Genomic DNA, 26,415 nt, shown 5'->3' with positions numbered 1-26,415 from the left:
TCACAGCAAGTGTCCCCAAACAGAAGAAAGGCAACATTTCTAGTGGGGGGGAGTGGACTCAAAATCTCCCACTCCCACAGATAATGGGATCAAGCCTGCAAGATCAGGAGGACTGATGATAAAGAAATATTTGCTGCATTGGGAGTCAGCAGACTCTTTTGTATGAAGAAGTATAGCTGATGCCTGATGTGAATCCAAAGGGAGAGTAGATACATCACTTGGGGATATCATCTCTCTAGCATGGTGTGAAGGGATCCTGGAAGGGCTCAGTGTGAGACTGGCCCCCATATCTTTCACAACAATCAACCCTAGGGGGATGTCTTCAGGGCCACCTTAGCCCTGGAAGGTCAAAGCCTCAGACAGTGAAACCAACAAACCTTCCAAATCACCCATGGAAATAAGAGGACACTACAAAAATGGGAGACACCTGGTGGCAGAAGACAGTAGAAACAGATGAGGCAGAGGAAAACATGGGTGGAGACTCCAGAATGGTCCCAACAGAAGCCACCTAAAGAAGTCTTTCATGCCTCAGCTGGCTGAGGAATGGAAGGACACCATAGCACAATTGTGGTGTAATCTATCTTCTGGTGACTTTGAGCCAAATTCCCCCACTCTGACACAGCTGCAATGGTGGAGGATTCGGAGACAGTTCTATTGGCTCGATCAACTTGAAACTGAGGTGTGAGCCAGCAAATGACCCCTTCCTCCTGAAGAAGAGAGCAGCAGTGAGGACAGTTCTGAGCACTAAGAGACTTGAAAGGAAGAGTGAAGTAACATCTCATCTTTGAACATTAAGGCTGCCTAGAACTGGGCTGAATTGGATGGGATAAAGGACGAGTAAGTAGAATAGCTTGTGCTTATGCAGTTGGCTTAAAGTTAATAAAGATTGTGGTAAAAAGCTTTGATTCATACCGTTATGTCCACATCTGTGGGATCCTTTGATGCCCTCCTCCCCATGGAGGATCTGAAGGCAGGCACACATGAGCTGCACCTAGGAACAAATCCTTCAGCTTACCCAGCTCTCATCCACTTAATACTTGTTTCACCTTCAGGAAGATTTCTTATATGTGCCAAAGTTTGGCTGCATGTAACTCCTCTCCCCCTTCCTCCTCCTCCTTGGGGAAGTAAACCATTGAGAAGAGAGAGTGGGGGGAAGAGGTTCCCTACAATATTTGTTTCTCACATGCTGCTACCTTCAGCGGAGATATGAGGAGGGATGGGGTGGACAGTCAGTGGAGACAGCAGTGCCAGGAGGAACTCTGCAGCTGTCAACGCTGTCTCTCGGGTCTTTCTTCTGTGTAAAGATAAAGTAAAGAAAGGAGGGGATGAATTTATGTTCCAACACATTTCTAACAGTTAGTGCATTGTTTAGGTTTAAATAAAAGTTAAGTTGAACTGCACTCCTATTACCAAAACAACTTGTTAGTTAGTTAACTCAAATTCTTTCTGCCACAGTTGATCTTTGAGAGGACCGCAGCCCGAACCACCCACAAATCTATGGTGGACTCAGCAGTGCTCCTGATGAAGGCACAGCTTTCATAGACAGGAAGACATCGCTTCACAGAACTACGCAGCAGGTTCATCTAGCTCCTACCGATGTAGAAAATTCATGGCTAAACATTCCTAACAGACAGTGATCCAACCACTGTTCCAGTTCTTTCAGCCAAGGAGATATGCAATCTTGTGCAGGGACCTGAGCAAAATGACAACAACAAAACAGCAGCAAGACAAGAATGTTTCCACCTCTGCTTTTGCACAATATGGTTCCTTGGCAGGTGCTCACGACCTTGACCTCTTCATCTTCCATCCTTGAACTATCCAGGAGGTCTCTTTTGGCACCTAGGGGATCAACAGATGTCAGCAAATGAGGAGTTATGCTATGGCAACCTTTTAGTGAGCTGGCCCAAGGAGAAAGGTTCCTTCTTGTAGAAATGGCAGTTGTAGTTTTCCTTAGAGAACACACTCAAGGCATTTGTGCCTGTTAGTTTAGAGATCAATGCAGAAAGGAGCACACCAAATATTCTGTTTTTTAAGTACATGGACTACAAAATATGTATGGGCCTCCAGACTTTTGTTGTTATTGTTAAATTTCTTGGCATACAGCATGAAAGCATGTGCTCTGTCATTTTCCATACGTTCTTGGCCATTCAACAACCATGTCTGTTTTTATTTTCCTGTTCATTTTCCAGGTAGACTGTGCATCAATGTAGATCACATACTCTCCTTTCCTCTTCTTTTGTAAGCCTTATTTTTTATAAGCCACATTTTTCCTCTCCGCTCCATCAAAGTGGAGAGGAAATAATGTGACTTAAAGCATAGCGGTATCTCCACAGGAAAGGGAAGTCTACTTCAGCTTCCAGTAAGTGTCTCTTTGGTGATGATGATGTTCAGGAGTTCTCCAATGTAGCATTAGAGAGCCCCTAACAGAGTTCAGCAGGAGCTTGAGGATGCTTTGATTTAGAAATACATATTTGGGATCTGAAACAAAGAGTTGTGGGATGGAATATTTTTCCTGTGGAGTCTTCTGGCCAGCCAGTCATGTTTTCCCTCAGGATACTCTGTTGTCTATTCCATGGTCACCCCAAGAGGAACTCGGCATTCTCTGGTGACTCAGCATGGCCAGTCCTAACTGGGCAGTTTTCTAAGGATTGTTTTCTCAGAGTCCCCCCCCCTAAAGTTTTTTCTACTTCTGGAAGTATGCCAAGGAAGCACTGTTTCTTGCTATTCCTAATTCAGCTTGTTGGTGTTTGAGGAGGGGAGGAAGGGAGGGAGAAAACTATGATATAGGGCAAATGTAGGTTTGCTACATTGGCAGTATTTCATTCCTTGAGTTCTCGGGGACAAAACCAGAGACTTGTGGTGTCACAGAAGTGGGGCAGGCAAAGTTTGGGAAGAAGACCAGAAGCTTGTTCTACACCAGCTGACTAGGAAAATGATACATTGGGAAACCACATAAATGGGCTCAGAATTTGGATGAAACTCAGCCAACCAAATGACAACCCCAAATCAGGAGAAAAAAAGCTCATTTTATTTAGCGGTATCACAGGCAGCAAAATACAGTGTGGCATCAGCTGGGAAATGGTGGAGATGGGTGCTCAAGCTTCAAAACCACCTCCCATATAAAAACCTAACTTACTTCTTGTCCTGAACTACTTTCTCCAGGATTTGTCTCCTTGCCTAGAGGACCATAAATATCCCATGAAACTAGCTAGCTAGCTCTCTGATACTTGGCAGCCCTAGGCCATACAGCAATGCTTTCTCAAATTGTACATGCCACACACTTTAAAAACAGATGTTTCCAGCACTGGTATCTCATTGTGGATGAACCTTCTGTATTGATATGCCTTAACTGTCAATAAAAATGTTGCCTTCTCAAGCTATCAAAAGTAGCTCAGGATAGACATTCCTGTGTGAAGTAAACAACATAGTTAATGTATATATCTTATCAAGGGTGTCTGTAGGAATATTTCAGAGGACAGTGAATCTCCGCAATCATAAATTGTCCTAGAGCTTCTCTACACTAGCAGAGGCCGTCATCACACCAGGCAATTGTTCCCTTGATATACCGCATGACTACAATTTGGTACAACAAAAGTTTTCTCCAATTTGAATCATTATGACTGATTACAATATGATACAGAATTAGCTTTTCTTGCACTCTGTTTCCCCACTCCCTCTCTCCATGCACCCACGGATGTGGCCATGGATGATATTGGGGAAGGGACAGAGGGGTGTGTGGTGGACCGGCTACTTCCTGCTCTGAAGGATGCCTTCGACCTCCACCGCTGCCCTGGCCACTTGGATGGCTGCTCCACATAGGCTGGCCTTGATGGGCTTGAGGGCCATTGCATAGGCACTGTACAGGAGGGTGGATGGAAACCTCCACCAGTGGACCACTAGGGCTCCCTGACTCCCTCACAGGAGATTCACACAAGCAGGAGATTCACAAAACAGGCTTGTTTTGATAGGTTATCAGTACAAATTAAAAAAATTCCTCCTGGCTGGGAAAATGATTTGGTGATAGCTGTGCACTGTGTGATCAGAAATGTATGCAATGATCGAATAGAGGAATAACTAGGGAATATTGTCTTTACTAGAAAAATAAGTGAACCAACCTGTCTCCACAATGGACCAAAAAGTGGGCTAAATGCCCATTGGTGTGCATCCCTAATTTGCACACATAGTATATATCCCGTGTTGTACATATCTGTGTACAACAGATTAAGAAAGAAATTTAGGATTCTGGGGGAGGGGCAAGCACCCTCTCACTTCCTATAGACACCGACAGATCTTGAATGTTCTAGAGTGATTAAGAGAGTTATGTAATAAAAAGTTTTGCTTTTTCAAAAAAAAAAAGGAAATCTCTTGATCTTTATCATGCCTACATTTATTGCATAATAAAAATGATATACGTATTTCTTTTTTTGAAAAGGAAATGAGAACAAGTAAGTGTGATAGATTGGTCTTCCCCCTTGAATATGAAACATTTTAAAGAGATTTAACTCTTTTTCATTCCTTTATTGACACTTTTGATGTGGACCTTCCAGCTTTCTGCTTTAAAAAAGAAAAGAAAAGAAAACCCTCTTTCATTTCATTTTAGTGATATGTATCCTCAGCTAAAGCCAAGACACAGGGCTCACTTTCTCTCCAGCTTATCTGTATAATAGCCCTGTCAGATAGGTTTGAGAGTGACTGTTCAAAGGCCACCCAATTTCTTTGCTCAGTGCAGATTAGAACCTGGATCTCCCACCCCCACCCCCCAATCTTTTTATCAAAGAGTTCCCTCGTTGTTGCAGTCACAGAGTACAATGTGGTGTGGTGGCTAAGAACAGTAACAGCAGACCAGGCATTTCAGCAGTACTGTACACAGACCAGCTGGTAACTTTGGTGACTGAAGCTTTATGCCATGCTAGCTGAAGGATCCTGAGAGCTGTAGGTCAGAAAATTAACTTATCCAAGCTTTGCTAGCGACCTTCTTTTTTCCAGCTCTAGCCCTTCCATCCTGAATATGGAGGATAAAAGACTTACTTCACGGGATTGTTGTAAAAATTGTACCTAAATTAATGCACGCAAAGCAATCGGGCTGTCCAAAAGTGTGTGCAAAGTTATATGACTATCATTATGATTAGCAGGAGTATGGGAATATTATTAATATTGTTATCAATCCTGCTTTAGGAATAGGAAGCAGGATTTAGACACTTTCCATTTTTTTCAGCATTGCCATTTGGTGATTTCATTAAGTACTAGGCATATAAGAATAATTTTTTTAAAGGTATCAACCCTGAATGCTCACTGGAAGGACAGATCCTGAAGCTGAGGCTCCAGTACTTTAGCCATCTCATGAGAAGAGAAGACTCCCTGGAAAAGACCCTGATGTTAGGAAAGTGTGAAGGCAAGAGGAGAAGAGGACAACAGAGGACGAGATGGTTGGACAGTGTCACCGAAGCGACCAACATGAATTTGGCCCAACTCTGGGAGGCAGTGGAAGACAGGAGGGCTTGGTGTGCTCTGGTCCATGGGGTCATGAAGAGTCGGACACGACTTAAGGACTAAACAACAAAAACAGCAACAAATGTACCACCACCTCCTCCTCCTTTTAATTCCGCTGGCTCATCAGCTATCAATGATAAAATATTTATACTGCTCACCAATTGCAAAATTGTAATGTTAATGGTAAGACAAGAAATTCTGTGTCATGGTTGTACCTCTTCCCAGGTTGTTGTTATTTTTAACCCCAAGAAAACAAAAGACAGCTTGTGGCTACGTCTGCTCCTGCTGTTGTTTTGATCTGTGCCCTGCCCAGACTCCTTCAGCCAGACTCTCGTCTGTCATTGAAGTGCCCATGGCAGGTCGAGGAGAGAAGTCGTGACTGACTTTGGAGCAGCAGGAGTGGGGGAGAAGTGCATCAGGAAATGACTGGGAGATATCAGCCTCTTTCTTTCAGCCTCTGGAGCAGTTCCCATGAGCTTCTGGTGGCCCTCTGTGTGTATCCCAAGGAAGGAGCAGATACAGAAAGAAAAAGCAAGGAGCTTTCAGCATAGCTCATGGGAGGTGCTCAAGCTCTTTTTATGTCTCATTTTTGAAGCCAATTGAACTCACTTTGAGATGAATTTTATGCAACACTTGGAAAACACAGGAAGTGAGTACAAAAGCAGGGACACCAGAGTGAGGTGGCTGTTTCAGATAGCAGATTCTGTGCGAAGTAATGGCATGAGACTGGAATATAAAGCTTTGTGCGTTGTATGTCCTGCCCTTTCTCCCCAGCCTAATGTGCTGTCTTTGGGTGCAGTGGTTTTTTTAAACTATTATTTTAATTCCATCACTTACTTTTCTACTATTAAATACTGAATTGTCAGACTGTACATGGAATGGGAGGGTGGGCTAGAGCTTGGGAATGACAGCTCCCATCTAGACAGCTGTCATAATGTTCTCCCACTCCCACTTTAAAAAGGCTTTCGGCATCACAATGTGTTAAGAAAAGAGTTGAACAAGAGTAGAACATGGCAATATTGCCTGACTTGTCTCTTGAAACCAATACGGGTTTTTTAACCTACATTTTGCAGAAGTGCAGAACATAACCATTCACCATGGCACACTTCTAAGTAAAGCTTTATGCTTGTTCCACTGATACAGGACAGACCCTCCTGTTAGGCAGAGGGAGGTGACTTACTCAGACTGCATCTTGGTATCATGAAAGGGCAGCAAAATTTGTGTTTACAATTTGGCACAATTCATTGAAAGTTCCTATGAAAGTTAATGCCAGGTTGAATGCAGTTATATCTTTCAGCCAGGGAAGTACAGAAGCAGAGTTTAGAAATCTTACCTTTTTTTGGCTCCCACTATCAGCATTCCTGGCCAAGGTGTCTAGAGGATTCTGAGAAGCAAATTTTCCAAGTTCTGTGCCCTGTGGCCAGTGAGGTCAGGCTTGTTTTAAATCTCAGATTTCCAGTGTTGCATAAATTACCATTGAACATTGCAGGACGACTTTGTTCAGACACTATGGGAAGTTTATCATGTTCTAGCACCTGACACTTTTACTTCTTCAGGAGTCTGGCCAAAACACGCCCATTTCAAAAAGCTCCCCACTGGATTATTTTCTATCTTAAATTGTGTCATTGTGGCTATCCTCTTTGCGACTGACTTTTGTTATGTTACTGGCAGTTTTGACTTTTTCTTCTTTTGTATTAGATATATTCTTATGTTTTAAATGATGGAAGCCATTTCATATTTATTTTGTACAAAGAGAAACAGGGGACAAGTGATTATGGAAAGAAATACATAATGAGGTTTCTGACAAAACATTCTATTCACCACCAAGGAGAAAGAAAGCTACAAGGTGGCTGCCCCCATCATTTGCACCCACTCCTAGGGATATGTAATATTGTAATGGCAGGTAATATGGGGAGAACAAAACAGGGGGAAAGATGTCATGGTTTTGAAAGCTGGCAGACTCTCGGTTTAATAGGTCTGTTTTTTGTTCAGAATAAGTCATGTGAGGAGTGGCTTGGCAGGGCAGACAGACACTCAAATTAGGGCCTGAATCACCTCTGAGCACTTTGGGCCAAATCCAGTGATTAGTCTCAAGTTGAACAGACCCACTGAATCGATGGGAAAATGGTGAACCATTTATATGTTAGATTTAGGTCATTGTCAGATCTACAAAATGGGGAAAGATTTGGACTACAACTCTCAGAATCCATTAATTGGCTGTGTTTGCTGCAAAATTGGGGAGTTGTTAAAAAAATCTTTTTCCAATCTTTTATTCCATCTGAATCTTCTCTTTTTTTGGAGGGGGCCCAAACCTTCACAAAAGATTTCTACTGTTCTTGTGTTCAGGGAGTGTGATGGGGAGTTACTTTTTATTGTCGACTCGGCTGCTCATGAGCACCATGCCATCCCCAAAGTGCAAGGAAATCTACTGCCACCAGGCAGTCTCTTTGGAACAGCCCCGGCCTTTGCCTCAGGTAGCAACATATCTTGGGCTAACCTGAAGATTCTTACTGTTTAAAAACAAGATCTTTTTAAACATCCCTGTGAATCTAACGCAAACCCCTTGTTGATCCCTATCACCAGTCCTTTTGCTTTTCCATCCTGTGACTACAACTGAGAGCTGAGTTTGAGCGATAATGGTTAAAATCATGGTGCTTTGCTTTTGCATGTCCCTCAGGGTCTGAATATCATAACCCAACTGCCTGAAACACCATCTGCAGACACACCCTCCCAGCCCCGTTCTTACAAGAATGTGCAATAACCAACCACACAGGAAAAGCCCATTCGAATACACTACTGTAGTTCCAGCTTGAAAAAGTAGAAGCTCCCCCACCCCACCCCACCGGCAGACGAAAAAAAGCCATTTTGGGACTGATTCGAATCAGCCTTTGTGTTATGTGGTCAGTAAAAACAACATTTCGAATTGGCTTGTTTTTATGACACGCAGAACAAACCCTGCAGTATTCGATCATGTAGTTACAGCCTGTCCTGGTTAAGGATGAGGAGCGATGAGACATCACGGGGGGGGGGGCTTAGAGTCAAGGCTGGCCAGTCAAGCTCCGCCTCCACCGCACAGAAGTAGCGCTGCGGCTCGGGATTGGCCGGCACAGATTGGCAAAAGTCCGTCTGACGGGCAAGTCCCTTGCCTAGTTTTGGAGTCGCTTGTAAGAAAAGCGCGGCGAGATTCCTGCAGTGGCGCTCTCTATGCTTCTTGCGCCGATCCTTCGGGCTATTAGGCGCAGTTGGATCTAAGGCGCGCGCAGCAACGGAGGTGTCTGCATGTCAGCGGATGTCAAGGCACTGAAATCGACGGATTTCCTCTCCGCTGGGCTGGTTCCTCTGGACTGGAGGCTGCTGTTGAGATCGTGGCGGCTGCTGCTGCTGCTGCGAAATGGGGTTTGCAGGGGTCCTGGGGCTGCTCCTCTCGCTGCGGTTTGCGGCGGAACCCTGGCTGGTTGATTCAGGTAAGTGGCTCCTGACTAGGTGGGGTTTGGAGGGGTCTCTCTGTGGGGCGCGCCCTCGTGGCGCTGGCGAGAAGGGCAGAGATCTCTTTGGTTTCTTCACTCTCAGTTCCTCGCCGCGATCCTTTAGGTTGGAACAGATTCCGCCCAAATCCCCTGCCCACCCACCCCCGACAGACGCGGAAGGGACCATCTCCTTCGAAACGAAATTAATAAGACGGGACTGCAGGGTCGGGTCTGTCCAGCGCCTGGCACACACGGCCGGCGCGGCAAAGCCAGGGCTCCTTGGCACCCGCTGGCGTCGTTCTATCTTGAGGCTGGAGCGCCGGGGCGGAAATCTGTGGGCTGAGCCCCAGCATTCAAGATGGGGCGCCCCCTCTTCCCGCTCCGGCCGCCAGCCCTGGGGGCTCATTGAAGCCGGGGCCCTAGCTTCTCGCGAATAACAGAGACCCGAAGAGGCGGGGGACCGCGTACGCACGACCACAGGGTTGTAGCGAGACTCCCCTTACCTCTGAGGCTGGGGAGGGGGATAACGAACGACCTCAAAAGAGCTGAGGGGACTCACCCCGGACTAAGATGGCCATTGGGGGGGAGGCGGTTGATGTCTTCCCCCCCCCGTGGGGAGGGCGCCTAACGCCTAGTGGCGGGGAGTGACGGCGAAAGCGGCGGCGGCGGGGGGGCGCCCGCCTCCTTCCCTGCCTGACGGCCGCTGCGATGTTTTAAGAGGCCCGCCCTGAAAGACGGGGTCAGGTGCTGCCGACAGTGACGAACTTTCTGAGGGGAGCTTTGCTTGGAATAGGGGACAGTAGGGAGGGAAGAATGTGTGCGTGTGTGTGTGTGTGTGCATTACTTCTGTTTAAGGGCGAACAACTTGCACGAGCTTTAGCATATAAATGCTCCCGACAGAGTTCTTCTGTCCCCGTCTGTAAAAAGGGAGTGATTATAGGGTTAACAACAACTCCTTTTGTAAAAGTATGCCTGTATGTTGAGATATGCTATATGCATGCTCACAGCACCGCAGGAAGCTACTGCCAATTACGTGGGGAAGACGGTATAGCCATAAATACGTTCTTCATATCAGCATCGTCCTCGTTATCTTCTGGTTCTTGACTTATCTAGCTAGCTAGATAAATCAGTGACTGTGTGTCTTGCATATGCAGTAGACATTGTCTAGAGGGGCGGGAAAAAATCTAATAAATAAATAAATAAATAAATAAATAAATAAATAAATAAATGTTTGTTTGTTTGTTTGTTTGTTTGTTTGTTTGTTTATTTATTTATTTATTTATTTATTTATTTATTTATTTATTTATTTATTTATTTATTTATGTGGTGACAGCCTCCAGTCTTCACTCACATCAGTTTTCTTTAACATAACTCTCTCTAACCAGGCAGTGTTTCAGGTGTTGGACTACATTTTCCTTTATCTCAAGTTATCTGGAGACTATGGGAGTTGTAGTCCTACACATCTGCATCATGCTATCTTGGAGAACTCCAGTTCATATATGCATGTGTTAACAGGATGGTATGAGTGGCAGAATCAAAAACCAAGTGCAACTTTCTTTTTAATCCCGAACAAACGATCAAGTCAGACATTACTGATCAAGTGCCAGTCCAGGCAAATTTGCAGATTGCTTGTGGGAAGGAAGTTCTTGAGTAATAGTCATTAGGATCACAATGACATTTTATACAGTGCCAAAAGAATAACCAGCAAAATACAAGTCGCGTGTTTATGGTTGAAGGCGATTCCTTGGTGTACCTTCTGTAACTAACTATAGGTAGTTTGACAATGTGGAGTATGATGCCCAGCTTAATATTATTTGTGCTAAATAGATGATAGACATTGTGCAGAAATAACAGGTTGCTCATGCTGCCAGTGGCTTTTAAACTGAAAACATTATTTCAGTTTGTTTGTGCTTCATTCTAATTAAAAATGGATAAATTAACGTTGTTCAAAGTATCGTAGAATCAGCAATAAAGTGGAGTGAGCACTGAATATGAAAGGCATAATTTCTCATCTTGGTGAAAGGAGGAACAAGAATCTATGAATATCCAGTTCATAAATATATGTGCCAAATAAAGTTAATTAGGATATTGGCTTCCACTTTTTTCTTTTTGCCAGAAGTCTTTTTGGTATCATTCCAAAGTTTCCAATGTGGAATTTAGAAAATGGATGAGCAGACTTAAGACCTATGTGGTCATTTGGTTTGTTCATGGGTTCATCAGGACACTCAACCATGAAACTCACTAGGTGGCCCTGGACTAGTCTCTTTCTCAGCCTGGATTAACTCCCAAAGTGATTGTGAGAGTAAAATTGAGGGGAAGAGCCATATATGTTAGAGGAGAAATGTGACATCAGTGTAATGAACAAACAGATGTTTCTAAGGTAAAAACTCTATTTTTCACATGAAGCAACAAAAAAAGAACCATAATTTCCCCAGTAATATGATAATGCCATACACTGCTTAGTATTACACAATAATTGCTAATAGACTCTTTATAATTCCACAGTACCTTTGATTTATCTTTCATTGTTATATATTTAAATTTAATTGCTTTGTTATTTCCTTATATGTGGTCAAATCTATGTTTGGTGCATTCTTTGATACTGTTCATGGAACAGAGTCCCTGCTTTAAATGAAGTATGCAGGATTAATTTCCAAAATCACAGGATTTTGGTCTCCTTTGGACGTGAAGCCAGGGCTTCCATTTTGGAAATCTTGTCCTTGACTTTTAGATGTGTAGGCTGTGACTGGCTGTAATTATTTAGCTGCAATACAAATGCAATTTGCACAGGATTGACAATGTTATTATTCTAGAAGTAGACCCTAGCATTAGGAACTAGCTCAAATTGTTCATGGTTTCTATGATATATTGTTAAAAATACATTATCTATTTTAATTAATAAAATGTATGAAGATTTTAAATCGAGTGGGTTTTCATTTTCTGACCTTATCAGCACAGGTGGACTGACATTTAGCTGCTGTTAGGTTGTGGATAGAACTATGGATGGAGGAATTCTTTCAGCGCTTATTTCTGGTGAAAGTTTCCTCATATAACACCCTTGTTGCGGGTGTTATGGAATGAATTTTATAGCATAGTATCCATTCGCTATATCAGTAATTTTTTTGATAAATCAATTATGATAGCATTGCTAATTTATTTACCGTGTGTAGTGGCATTGGAAGCCTCTGTCTCTATTCACATACAGACAAATATAAATAAACTTCTTAAATTCTTCTAATATAGCTATTTTATACTGGAGTCTTCCTTGTATTATGCTTGAATGTACAATTTATACAAAATTCATCTGTAGCCTATGGTTTGAGAAGGAGCAGAGGCTTATCTCATCGTGGATCAGTCTTTGTTAGACTGAAAGAACAATGTTTAAGTTGGAGTGGTCAACATATGATCTTTTTGAATCTCTCAAGGCCACCTTGCCCCTTCGCACATTATGTTGGCTGCTGTCGCTGAACCCACACTCCCACAGGAAACCTGTCTGCTGTTTTCCCTTGCTTCCTCCTTCCTGTCCTCCCTCCTTTTGCTTCCTTCCCTTCTTCTTTCCTGTCATCTGCTATACAGAGCCATCACTATAAGAAAGTTCTCACAGTTACTGCCACATTTCAGTGGTACATACAGTGGTAGCTCTAGTGAAGTCCCTGATGGTTTCTGGAAAGTCCAGTACAGCCCTGGACACCAGGAACATGCCCACGTCTCTTGTAGACAAACAGAAAACATGTTAAATATCTATATTTTTAATATGGCCTTTCAATCTAGTTAATATTCATGTGCCGGAACAGCACAATTAGGTCTCTCAGAGTCACATTTTCATGCACAGTATTCATAAAATCAGGCTAGCAGTTGAATACATTGCCCCAAACAGTTGATAACAAGATGGTATCAGCCATTTGCCATGTACAGAGTTTTTTGTTTTTTTCCTAAACAAACTAAAACTAACCTGTGACAAAGTATATCTCAAGAAATCTGTTGCTTTCCCCCATTTGGATGCTTTATCATCCCAGCCAATGTAACATATTAATACAATCCACCACCAGCCTTCACCAAAACCAGAATAAGATTGCTATATTTTGCATGCTATATTTTCATGAACTATGGCTTAGAGGGACACTGGAGTAATCATTGGGTTCAAAAGGTACAAGAAGTGTGCATGAAATCTATACGCTAATCCTAACCCTGACCCCAACCCCATGGCTGACTCTACTGCTAACTGTCCATACACTGGAGTCAGAAAGTCCGCTACAACTCACTCAGTGCAAGTTTTGTTATCCTGATGCATGAGGATTAAGCTGTTCTATTTTAATTTGTTTTAATGATCTACTGACTTTGGTTGGTGTCAGTTTTTCAAGATATTCTTTTGCATACCTCTTCAGTTGATGTTCTAGAAAGGAAATCTAGAACTATTTAAAATAGGTAAACAATTCAGATAGCTAATTATGAGGAAAGTTAATGAATTTTTAAATTAAAGCTTTTTTACTTACAATTTTTATCTTAAACTTAAAGTTAATTTAATTTTTAACAGACAAATGATGGTTATGTTTGTATTTTAAAATGAAAATGAAAAGAGATCTACGCATAGTTCTTGTGCAAATGAGATCATAATGTGAACGCAAGTTCACTTCATTTCATTGCCCAGCCCATATCCTTTAGCTAGACCTTGAAGTTAGCAATGCAACAAAACAGGAACTCCACCCTAGCTTTATGAATTGCAGAGCTGAGTTGCTAGTTTCTGACCATCTGCCCATTCTTCCTGTTATGACAGAGCTCATGAATTTCAGGATGATAAGTGGAGGGACATATTTTATCCTTCATCACTTAACCCATAAAATGCAAAATCTATGATATTTAGTGGCAGAATTCCCCTTCCTATGAGTTTTAATCAGACATTCATCCTAAGTGTGTGTTTTCTTGAACAGATTAGCGAGTTGTGTGTGCACTTGGTTTAATCATATTCACTTACTGACCTTTTATATTTTTCAGGCTCACATGTTTCACTGGACCCACCATCACTTAGCATCCAAAAATCTGTTATCACTGTAACTGCAAATGATACACTACAGATTACTTGCAGGTAAGGCTCAAACACCAAGATGGAGATATTTTGTATATAGAACCACCCTCCATTACTTCCTTACTTTAATAGTGTGTCTTCTTTGGTTAACATGGTTATGCAGTGTAAGAGACAGTTATGTAGCATAAAAAATAAGTTAAGATCTTTCAGGAAATGCAGGAATGTCAAACCAATCTAAATGTTGCCTGGTTCAAATGTTTGCAGTTTAAAGATCTGGAAAGAAGAGTAAAGATCTCTAAGTGTTGCATAGACTATAAGAATTAAAGATTTTATTGTATGCATCTCTCTGTATGTGCATACATTCAGGATATTTCTGTACTAGCTCTTATTCAGATATGTGTATCAGGGGTTGTATATGAGAATTGGAATAAACACTTGTGACTTGACCTCTGTCCTTTGCATACTTCCAAAACTGGATAGTCTGAAGAGATCACAAGCCAGCTGTTCCACCCCTATGCCTAAGATCACTGATCGGCCCATAAATTGACTGATCTATCCATAGCTCGATCTTTGTAATTCAGATTGCAATGTGACAGAAAGAGGTCATGGCTAATATCCTGTTGCCAGAATGTGGAGTGAGAGGGAAATAGCGCTGTTTTTCCCCTGCTATAACACATTACCCATTGTATGCCGAATCATATGTGAGAATGGGCATGTAACAGGGAGCCTGGCAGAAATGGCTACACTTTTGATTTTCCTTCTATTTGTGTTCAGGCAACTGGACATTGGCCCATGTATTTCACGGGAAGGCAAAACCCTACCTGTTCCTAGAGGAGCATGCTAGGAGACAAGTGCCAGAAGTGAGCATGGCCAAAGCCATTAGCAGGTGCATTCAGACTGAAAACTAGACAAGAGCACCTGTCCTTCCTCTTCCTCTCCCCCCACCCTTTCTACTATTCTACCCTTTCTCTCTTTGTAAATACTCCCCCCTCTTCTTTTTCTCTACCTAGGGAGCTTCCAGAGAAGGAACAAATTGCTCTAGCCAGAGGTCTGAACTAATTGCTTGCATAGGACTTTAAAATTATGCCAAAGGCTGCCTAAGATTAGGCTGATGGCTGGAGTGTGCTCAGCCCTACTTATCATGGCAGATTTAGCCTGGCAGAAGGTGTTTCCCAGATTCCCCAAAGTGGCAGTCACTGAGAGTGAAGGCACACCTGGGATGCAATATTTGGTTGCCATTGGAAAATCAGAACATGGCAACATTTTGGGTTACCATTCTCACAGTCTCCCACTTAGCATGGTCTCGGGCTCTCCTATTTGGTGGACAATGGCTGTTATACTCCAAAAAGGTAACCTTGCCAAACTCTGTAGAGGACAGCTTTCAAGACTCATGCAGATGGTCCTGTGCACCAACCTCCATTCCTTCCTTCAGAGTAGCCCTCCCATAAAACCAATTTCTGGCAAGGAAGTTATGGATTTAGGAGAGGGATTGTTAATGTAGATTATGTTTATAATTTCTAGGCTCATCCTCCATAACGTTTGAATGTCCCCATTCATTTTTCTTCTCTTTTTATTTTTATACCAGTCTGTTTCCCTGTATCCATAAGATGGCAGATTCACTTATGTTTTATTTTTAGAACATCACTTAATCAAAGTCACCATCACTTAAAGCTGTATGGATTTCCTGTATACATGGTGGGGGAGGGGGTGCTAAACATATGCAGCATTGTTCAAGGATCCCAGTCGTGCTTTTCCCGTGTTCTTAGAAACTAATACAGTGTCCAGAGTTTTCCTGACTGTGGGCTGAAACCAGATTACACACATGGAAACAAGTGAGACTTAATTACTCCCAACTAATGCACATCCCATGATTTCAGTGGCTGAATCCAGCCCAGTGCCTTCTTTCACGTGAGGAATTTTAAGTCTCAATTCAGACATCACACAAACTGTGCTTAGGTAAATGTAATTGTGATTTCATGCAATGTTAGTATTTGTAACCAGCTATCAAACAGGATTTAGAAGCCATGGTGTAAAGTGGGATTGCATACCATGATCTGTGCTAATTATGGGTGATGTCATGCTTGAATGGACAAGACATAGTTAAAAGCCATTCTGTTGCTCCTTCTCCTGAAACTATTACACTTATAGCAGGAGAGGTGGACAGGTAGCAAATGAAAACAGACATATGGCTCTAAACCACAGTGGTTATATGTTCGGCATGCCATTGCTGGGTTTACGCAAAAATATAAAAACAACCAACGAATGAATAGAACACAGATTGCAGCACATATTTGCTATCAAAGAGAGGTTGAACATTCAAAGGGGAATGGAATTCATGAGTCAACTTATGGGTCAAATATGGCCTGAGTCAATTCTTACAGCCCCTGAAGCCCCCATTTGCCTGCTCCATTTCTCTGTGCACATACAGTATGCTTGTAAGTAAGCAAGCAAGCAAGCAAGCAAGTAAATGAAAGAATTATACCTCCGGAAACCTCCATGGGGGCTTGATTCACCTCTAAAGCAAGGGGTACCATATATACCACTTGATTATACGTTAAAATGTATCAGTGTAAAAAAGGGGAAAACGACCTGAAAAACCCACAACAACTATCTTAATAATCTTCACTTAAAATATTGCCATGTATCGGCTGTGCTGGTGAACCTCTGAGAACAGACTGATAATCCATATTTTGAATTGGTAAGGAATATAGTTGACCAGTTACTTGTCTAGTCAACCAGAGTGCCAGTCATTGTGCTTCCTTGAGTTTATCCCAATAGTGATAATAACAATAGTAATTGTTACTTGCTGTCAAGTGGATTATGATCAGCCTTTCCAGGGTTTTCGATCTGTAGAGTACTTACTCGTGAATGATTTACTGTTTCCTTCTGGGGATGCTCTGGGCTGTGTAGCTTGCTCAAGGTTACACAGGCTGGCTCTTCTTGAAAGCACAGTGAGAAATTAAACTAGTCCCTGGTTCTGCTGCCAGGTGCTGCAACTCACTGAGCTATCTAGCCAGCTCTTGAGTTTAAAATACCTGTTTAAAATTTCCTATACCATCTTGAGTTATTAGCATGCATGGCTTCTTGTGATAGCCTAATTAAGCATAACCACTAATTAATTAAACTTAAGTACTGATGAAAACAGTTTCCAAAGAATTAGCCATGCTTGTCTGTCTCAGCATGTTGGCAAAACTAAAGGGGAAAGCAGGTGGAAGTAAAATATTTTGGCAGTTTAAAGACTAACAGATCTGTTTTAGTGTGAGCTTTGCTATGTCAAAATTCACTCATTTTGATCCAGGAAAGCACACACTGAAAAAAATCTGATAGTCTTTAAGTTGCTATTATAGTTTACCTTCTCTGCTTTCCGCCCTTAATTCATGCCAACATAGCAATGAAAACAAGATCACATCACAGGAAGTGGATGGTTTCTATGTGCTTGTCTCTGTCTCATAAGTTCCCATACTTTTTTGCCCCGTAGACCACTTGCCAACTTATTTGTTTTCCGTAGACCCCCTATGCAATTGTAACCACTACAAAATATGTATAAACATTTGTAGTTACTGTTGTTAGGCGTTCCTAAAGAAGATGATTTTGATTCACTTGACTTTTACCTATTTTCTATCTGTATTTTTGAAGGTATTTATTTTTAAGCCACTTTTCTTCTCAAAATTCAGAAAGCAACTGAAGGTCTCTAACACTTCTATTTATCAATTATGAACCAAACAAGTCTGTGCAAAGTCTAAACAAGTATGTACGTGCGCAATGTGTGTGCCCGTATAGCTCATTAGTGAGAAATGACAAAATGTCGTCCAACCCATTTACAACACACTGACATTTACCATAAAATTTTACCAATAATTTTACGAACTTACACATGAATGTAGCACACCACAATACAGATGGTACATAGTACCTAATTAAATAATATTATGAAATATTATGTACACAGAATCTGTGTTTGGTGTAATTACAGATCTCCTAAATATTTATTATGATCTGTCTAATTGGATCTGCTCACATAGACCCCCATTTACATCTCGTGCACCCCCAATTTTTTTCTCTTTGACGTGGACCCTCTGCAAGTCGAAATTGACCCCTGGGGGCCCATATAGACCACTATGGTCTAGATGAACAGCTGCTTAATTTGTCAAAAACACACATACAAAATGCCATGGTAGTTGAGGTGACATCAGATTATTGGTTCCCAGATTTGGTCCCCCAGATTTTGTTGGAGAAGAGTTTCCAGAATCCTTGACCACTGGGCCTGCTGTCAGGAGCATCTAGGAGTTAATACCCAATTACATCTGGGGACCCAAGTTCGATAATCACTGATTTAAGTGATAGGTGGTTTTCAGTGGGTCATGGTGTTACAGTCGTAATCAGAGGGATCGTTTATTAGCTGATACAAACAGCTGTGTGCACCCTCTGTTAGCTACATGGTACTAGCATAGCAGTATTCACCTTGTATTTTTACACCTCTTCATTTTACCTTTAGCGGTGAAAGGGCTTTGGAATGGCTTTGGCCCAACAATGAGACAAGTTCTGAAAACCGTGTAGCAGTCACTGATTGCACAGACAATGTCTATTGTAAGATGCTCACGCTCACACAAGCAAAGGACAATGACACTGGGACCTACAAGTGCTTTTACCAAGAAAGCCATGCAACATCAAGCATTTATGTTTACGTACAAGGTAGGTGTTTCCTGGTCTAATGTTCTTTTCCTGTCTAACATATTAGAAATCAAAGATTAAAGCCTAAGTCCTGTGTTCATCTTCTTCTTCTGTTTGCAAAAATGAGACTTAAGTATAAATAGAGCTGCTTATTTTCAGTCTTCATAACTGTGCTTTAAAACAGACATTCTCAGTCTTTTTTTGGCCATGGCCATAAACCCAGTATGAAAGAAATATAGGCCAAATCAGGGTTGTATATGTTGCATAATGAACCTTATAAGGTGGTGTGTGAAGAATTGTTTCCAGTCTGTGGCCCTCTTCAAATGTTTCAGGGGGCCCCAGGTGGCATTTGGCCCCTGTTGAGAATGGCTGTTTTAAAGGCCCCATGGACTCATTATCTTTTGAGAGAAAAAGAAACTTGTGTTCTCGAAAGCTTTCACGGCCGGGATCTGATGGCTGAACTTGGAACTTCACTTGTCAAAATAATATGTTGTCTCTGCGGTACTTTGCGCCGTTGGTCAATAAAATATGCTAGAAGAAATGTGGTGGTAAAAGGCTAGATACATTCAGAATCAGATTTCAGTTTAATCTGTTGGCCGAAGCAAACTCTATTCTTGTTGCAAATAGACCCAAGGGTCAGTTCACACAATGTTTGTTATGGCATTTTTTAAAAAAGTGTTTATACCACAATGTGTCACAACCAACCATCAGCTGCAGATTCCTAGACTGCATCCACAAGGTGAAGTACATTATGCATGCCTGTGTAGGTTGTTTTGTTATGCAAATGCCATATCCATATAGAAAACAGCTTCTGTAAAGCTATTCTTAGTAAATATTGCATGAAATTTGATTCTGTGTAACATCAGATGAAATTAAAAAAATTACTTATCCTGACATGTGCTCATGTCAGGATAAGTATTTTGTTTATTAGGAAGGACTACATTGTAATAAAAGAAGCCATGTTGTTATATGTATAGATTGAAATTAAGATGAGAAAAAGATGGCATGGTTTAAACAAAGGATGAGAAACCAGGGGTATCCTGCATGTTGACTACAATTCCCATAACTCCGCCCCCCATTAGCCATTTTTGTTTGGGCTCATGATAGTTGGCATCCAATGAAATTTGAAAGGCCACAGGTTCTGCATCTTAATTTTAAAACCATGTTTCACAATATAGCTTTCTAACAGCACTTTGTTTTTACCTTCATGAAGTACAGGGAGGATTTCTGTGACATGTCACATTTTCTCTGCAGTCTACATTTGAACCCATACGCAAGTTCAAACAAGTTTATGAGTAATCTGGCCTTTCTCACCAGATTACTCATAAACATGTTCAAACCCACCCATTAACTCAAACATAGGTTGCAAGGGAAAAAGTGACGTGTCATAGAAATCCTCCTCTTATTAATGAGCCGCTGATCAGTATCATACTCTTTTAAGAAGTCTCTTTCTCTTTTACTCAGTGGCACATTATTTCAGCACTCCAGCTTGTTGGCTGATTTCATCAGGTGCCAGTGGAACCAAACTTACCTCATATTCCATAGATGTATTTCAGTCTTCCACTGTGTAGTTACTTGTTTTCATTCCTGTATATCTTTTAGATTCCAAAATAGGTTCTTACAAACTATTTCTATTTAATTTTCTCTTCTAGATTTTATGGATCTTCCAGATTACAGATCTCCATTTGTGACATCAGTTAGCGATCAACCTGGTGCTATATACATAACTGGCAACAAAACGGTGGTGATACCATGCCTTGGGTCCACATCAGACTTAAATGTTTCACTTCATGCGGTAAGACAAAGAAGCATGATAACTGTTCTCATTTGTCAAGTTAACATCACTTATTTTTTAAACATAGACATGTTACTTTTTAAAATAAATTGTAACTTCCCTTGCCAGATAGAGGATTTCATGGTCCAAATAGAGGATTCCATGGTCCAAATAGCATGTCTTCCAAACTGTTTCATTTGTTGGTTTATTATTTTACTTCAGAATGGGAAGGATAAGTCTTGTGTGGAAGAGTGTGTGCAGGAAGGAAAAGAAGAGTGTGGTTGTGGCTTAATTTTCTAGAACCTTTTAAGAAAATATTACGAATTTAACTGATTGTTATTCTGATGTTCATGCAGAAGTATCCAGACAAGATCTTTGTTCCTGATGGTAAAATGATAACATGGGAGAGCCAGAAGGGTTTCATTATTCCCTCCAGTTTGATCAGCGATGTAGGGATGGTCTTCTGCAAAGCTAAGATAGATGGTGAAAGCTATCAGTCTGGGATGTACATTGTGGCAGTTGTTGGTAAGTCATGTACTATTTTCCGTGGACATCTTTGTTATTATTTGCATAGACCAATGGGAGTGCTGGAGGGGTGGAGTCACAAGGTATAAGAGACTCAGCAGCAGGAGGAGTGGAGATAGACATAGATAGGGTTCTGGGAGATAGAGTTTTGGAGTTTGGAGACTTAGTTTTGGGGCTTCTGAACCCAGATCTGGGGAATCCTAAGAGAAGGAAAATACCTACTCAAGAAAAAACATTTGTAACCTCAGGATTTACAAGACGTAGTGGCTAGCTCCAAAATTCAGAGCTCTGAGGGAAAAGAACAGTGGATGGAGTAGAAGCCTATGTCAGAATAAATCTAGGGTGATAATAAAAGCTAAGCAGAAAGTTGTTCTTGTGTTTGGAGACAAGAATAGTCCAGACAGAGAATTATTGTGACAAGGGTTGTGAGCTTGGGAGTAGTTGAGGCAAGCTGCTTGAAAAGCACAACCTAGTTACAAGGAAAGCCACTGAAAGAGAGGAAACAGCCTTATACTTTTGGCTTTTGTGAGGGAAAAGAACTAGTCCAGGTTAATAAGAAATTGTATTGTTTAACTTTATGCCACCCAAAAGAAGTAAAAAATCAGTTATGGAGGCACAGGCAGAGCTCCATTGTACTGAGGGAAATGGAAACCCTCAAATACAGAGAGAGGAAGAAACTGGGGGAACTGTATTGATTGCCTCAGAGGGAGAAAATATTCAAAGCTCCCAAGATTTTGAAAAATGGAAGCTAGAACAAGAATTTAAACAGAAAGAGTTAGCTATGAAAAACCAATTAGAACTAGAAGTTAAAGAAAGAGAATGTATTCTTGAAGGCAGACATTAAGGAAAGAGAACTTGAAAGGCAAATGGAATTTGAGCACAGAGAACTAGAAATTAAAGAAAGAGAAAGAGAAAGGAAACTAGAATTTAAAGAAAGAGAAAGAAATGCGATTCCATTATTGAGATGAAGAAATTGGAATTAGCTGCTCAAAATCATCATCATCTCATCATCATCATAATTCCAGCGTGGGAAATATCTCAAAAATCGACCTAAAGAAATTTCCCCAATATAGGAAGGGGGATTGTCCTGAATCTTTCCTGATTTCATTTGAGAGAGTGAGAGCTTGTTGGGACTTTGAGGTTAGAAATCATGAGAGGATGATAATTTTAAGATCACAAATAAGTGGAATTTTAGATGAGTTTTATTTTCAGATGCCTCTGGAGCAAGCTAGAGATTTTGAGACTTATAGAAAGATGGTGTATTCCAGATTTGGGATTAATTCAGAGCACCTAGAAGGAAATTTAGATCAATTTAAAAGAAACCTGAGGAGTCTTTTACTCAACGTGAGGCATGTTTGACACAGTATCTCAATAAAAGGCTGGAACAGCAACATGTTTCTACCTTAGCAATGAAAAATATGATTGGATTAGAACAATTTTATTCAAATTTGCCAAGGGAATTGCATTAACTGGTCAAGGACAAGGACCCTAAAAATATGCTACAAGCGTCTGAATATGCTGGTTCTGTTAATGAGATCACAAATCCTTGATTCTCTGAGGTAAAAATCGACAGAAAAGGATGGGACAACAGTAGGAGAACATCCCATTCCAGCAGATGTTACCTCAGTCAGGAGCAAGCTAAAGGAAGCCATTAGAGCCATTAGAGCATAGTCCCCTGAAATCTAATAGTTCTGAGGGAAAAGTTAATAAAACCCTTTATTTTGAACCTAAGGCTAGTAAACAATGTATGTGGTGAGAAAGGTCATTTTTGGGCTCATTGTGAAACTCAAAAAAATAGGGATTTTAGTCAGCCTAAAGGTGGAAATTATATTCAGCCTTAAAAGGTATTTTGTGTGCAGCATAATAGGGTGCAGCAATCGGCAGTTGAAGTTGAGGCCTCTACCCACCACAGCACTGTTGCTAAGGAAACAGAATTGGCAGAGGGCCCAAAAATTCCTGAAATAAGAGTGGTACACTCAAGTGCAATCAGGATTTATTGAATAACTCGTGAGAGCCTATTTTTATTGACATCGTAAAGCATCTGGTTATAAAAGATACATGTTCCCAGATTATTATTTGTCACTCAGACATCGTTCCTAAAGGTAATATGTTGGAACAGAACATCATCCTCAAAGGCATTAGCTCAGACACGGTGGTTCTGCTAATGGCCAGAGTAGCAGTGAAATACCATGGGTGGTCTGGTATATGGAAAGTAGCAGTGTCAGACCAAATCCCTGCTCCTTGTCTGATTGGTTTAGATCTAGCCAACCATGTGCAGAATGTTTTAACAGTAACCTGCTCTCAGGGGAGGCAGATTGAAGCCATTGAGGAACACTGAAACTAGCGATGAAAGACCCATTTTAGAGGAACATACTGAAATGAGGGAGACATTAGTGCTAATGAGAAATCCTAATAATTCCTCCTTTATTAGTGAGCAGAAAGAAGCTATTACTTTAATTTATTGCTTTGAAAAAGTTAATGAGAATCCTATTCCACTGACTCCTGAACACCTAGAGAGATATTGTGTGGAAAAAGATTTATTATATAGATAAGTTTTAATGGGACCTCATGGGGGGGAGGACCCCACAAACAGCTAATTGTCCCTGTTAAGTACAGAGAAAAGATTATAGAAAAGGCACAGAGAGATGTATGTGGGTCACACATGGGCATCTCTTGCACCAAGCGAAGAGTGGCACAGAACTTTTATTGGCCTGGAATGGGAAAGCAAGGGAAACAATCTTGTCAAAGGTGTAATACTTGGCAAAAATGACATACTGGAAATGACAAGACAAATTTATTTTATTTATTTATTTTATTTATATCCCGCCTATCTAGTCAATTAAGACCACTCTAGGCGGCTAGACCACACAAAGGCTAAGCTATGCTCATTACCAGTGATCTCGACCCTTTGCCAACACATGGGTCTGCAAAAGTCCTTAGGAATAGCAGAGTAAAGCTTGGGGGGCCGCTCAAGAAAAGAATAAAGGGTGGTGTGGTGAAAAGGGCCGGAAAAAAGCATTCTGTCCTGAGGATGAAGTGGTGATGCTGAGACCCATAGAGGGGAGTGAATTGCAATAAGCATGGTCAGGACCTGTAGATATGTCATCACAGCACTGGAAAGCTGAAGGGACTAATATTGGGAAGTATTGGGAAGGCTGCACATGCAGCTGCAAAAGCAGTGAAAATCCTAAAAGGCAGACCCCTATCTGAGAAACCAGAGCTTAAAGGGATAGAACCAGATGATGAAAATCTCAATACATCTGAAATAAGTCAAGTGTTTGAGATTGCACTTAAAAGAAATTTGCCTGTGAATCTTGAGGTGACCTGTGATAGTGGTCCCCCACATATGGAGAGCTTTGTGACAAAAGTACCTGTGAGTGAGTTTATTGGTGAGGGTGAAGACAAGAGCAAAAAGTTTTCAAAGAAGAACACAGCCATAGCTGTTCTGGAGGAATTTAAGAAACTGCCTAACTTTCCTAAAGTTGAGAAAGTGAAGGCACTAATCGAAAAGAAAACAGGCTTCACCCAAAAGAGGTGAGCCGAGGACATCCAGTGGATGTCAAAGTGCCAGGTAGCTTTTGGTCATCCGAAGAGAGCACGGACTTCAGAACCTGTCCTTGTTGCACCAGACTTCGACCGGTGGACGCTGATCCTGAAAGACTTTGACTTTGACTTTGAGATCCTCAGCATAACCACTCAGAATGTGGTTGCTGACACCTTGTCTCAAAGGCCAAATGACTAACAGGTGGATAAAAGTTTGCAATATTGTATTAAATGTGCTGTTTGTGCAATAGTTATGGACTATGATTAAAGTGCAGAGTTTGCTTGGATGTTGATGAACTGAGAGGTGTATAGTGGTGGTAAAAATAGTAGTGAGTATCCTTATTGATGTAGAGGTAGTGCAATGTAATTTGCATTGATGTGAGTAATTCAAGAGGTTAATATGTCTTTATTAATGCAAATGTAATGTAATTTATATTAATGTAATGCAAAAGGTTAATATGTCTTTGTTGATGTAAGAGTAATGTGATATATCCTCAGTGATGTAAATAATGCAAGAGGTTGATATTTGTATTCTTTATAAACCTTTGTTTGTTTATGATGGCAAACTGTTAAGTTACCCCTCCTAAAACAAACTTATTAAGGGGAGAGGAATGTGGCATTCGTGCAGGTCATGAATATTCATATGTTATTTGCATAGATCAATCAGAGTGCTGGAGGAACGGAGTCACGAGGTAGAATCAGGAGGAGGAGGAGTGGAGATAGACATAAATGGGTTTTGGGACATAGAGAGAGAGACTTTGGGGATTTTGGGTGGGAAAGTGTTGGTTGAGAGGGATAAAGGAGAATGTTTATTTAAGATTTAACAACATTGCTTGTTCTGTCAACATATGGCATGGACCTTGATTATTAATAATAGATATTGTTCATAAAATCAACTGGTGGCAGCTGAAGGGCAAGTAGAGTCAGCTCTTTTGTTTGGTGATACAATCAGGGGCCATGTGGAATCATGACAGGAGTGGATTGCAATCTATTGACATCTTTATTATTGAGGTTTTGTTTGGTATATTAAAAACATTTGTTTTAAATGGTACTGTTGTGATTGCCAGTGAACATGGAAATGTGTATTGATCTATTTCAGCCTTCTCCAGCCCTGGTACCCTCCAAATGTGTTTTGATTACAATCCCCATCATTTCCCAATAGACCAGCACTTGTGTGCCCAGGGATGGTGGGAGTTCAACCATTCAGTGGTCCCTGGATTGGTAAACTCTGTTTTATTCAATGTGGGTTTCCTTCAAAGTGGTGTTCCCTCTTCTGCTTCTCTCCATAGGGTATAAAATCCATGACCTTACCATGGCTCCTCATCATCAAGTAGAACTGGCAGCAGGAGAGAAGTTAGCTTTGAACTGTACCGCAAGGACTGAACTGAATGTGGCTATTATGTTTGAGTGGGACTATCCATCAAAGAAGGCAACAGCAAGCAAGGTAGCTTTTGCATTAAAGAATAATATGTTGGATTGAGGCCTAAAGAGGCCCTTGTATAAGTCATTTCATTTTTAGCATCCAGAAACGCACCAGTAATTTAGAGTTATTAATGTGTTGTGTTTATCTGCTTGTGCCTATGTCAGGGTAAATTAGAAAGTAGGAACCAGAAATTTACGCATGCAGCTTGGAAAAATTAAATTTTTTGGACCACAACTCCCAGAATGTGGAAACTGAGGACCAAAAGAGGTCCTGGGCGCTGAAGTGAGAAAAGTAACATTTCAGAGTTCTGCTTACACTTTGTTCACACATGCACACACACTCCACTTCTGCCTCTGGAATGGTATTGGTAAAATTGGCAATTCTGCTCTTTCTAGTGGCGGTGAGCAGCTTCTGGGAATGAACTCCATTTTGTTCAGTTGGAAATTATGTACATAGAAAGCACAAAGCATTAAGAATGAAGAGAAGCAGATATTAAAAA

General features: G+C 41.2%; 1 protein-coding gene across 1 annotated transcript in view; it reads left to right on the top strand.

Annotated features, from left to right (window-relative positions):
* Nucleotides 1-8,752: 8,752 nt before the first annotated feature.
* The window catches only part of KDR (kinase insert domain receptor), a 56,896-nt gene continuing 39,233 nt past the window's right edge, over nucleotides 8,753-26,415 (top strand). Inside the window, exons 1-6 of the mRNA XM_020792530.3 lie at nucleotides 8,753-8,954; nucleotides 13,950-14,040; nucleotides 18,476-18,672; nucleotides 20,304-20,446; nucleotides 20,782-20,950; nucleotides 25,783-25,937. Coding sequence (XP_020648189.3) covers nucleotides 8,882-8,954; nucleotides 13,950-14,040; nucleotides 18,476-18,672; nucleotides 20,304-20,446; nucleotides 20,782-20,950; nucleotides 25,783-25,937 — 828 coding nt within the window. The 5' untranslated portion in view covers nucleotides 8,753-8,881. The remainder of the gene's footprint in view (nucleotides 8,955-13,949; nucleotides 14,041-18,475; nucleotides 18,673-20,303; nucleotides 20,447-20,781; nucleotides 20,951-25,782; nucleotides 25,938-26,415) is intronic.

The sequence above is a fragment of the Pogona vitticeps genome, chromosome 5 (assembly GCF_051106095.1).
Source record: "Pogona vitticeps strain Pit_001003342236 chromosome 5, PviZW2.1, whole genome shotgun sequence".
In the NCBI taxonomy this organism is placed as follows: domain Eukaryota; kingdom Metazoa; phylum Chordata; class Lepidosauria; order Squamata; family Agamidae; genus Pogona; species Pogona vitticeps.
This window is presented reverse-complemented; position numbering and strand designations above follow the sequence as displayed.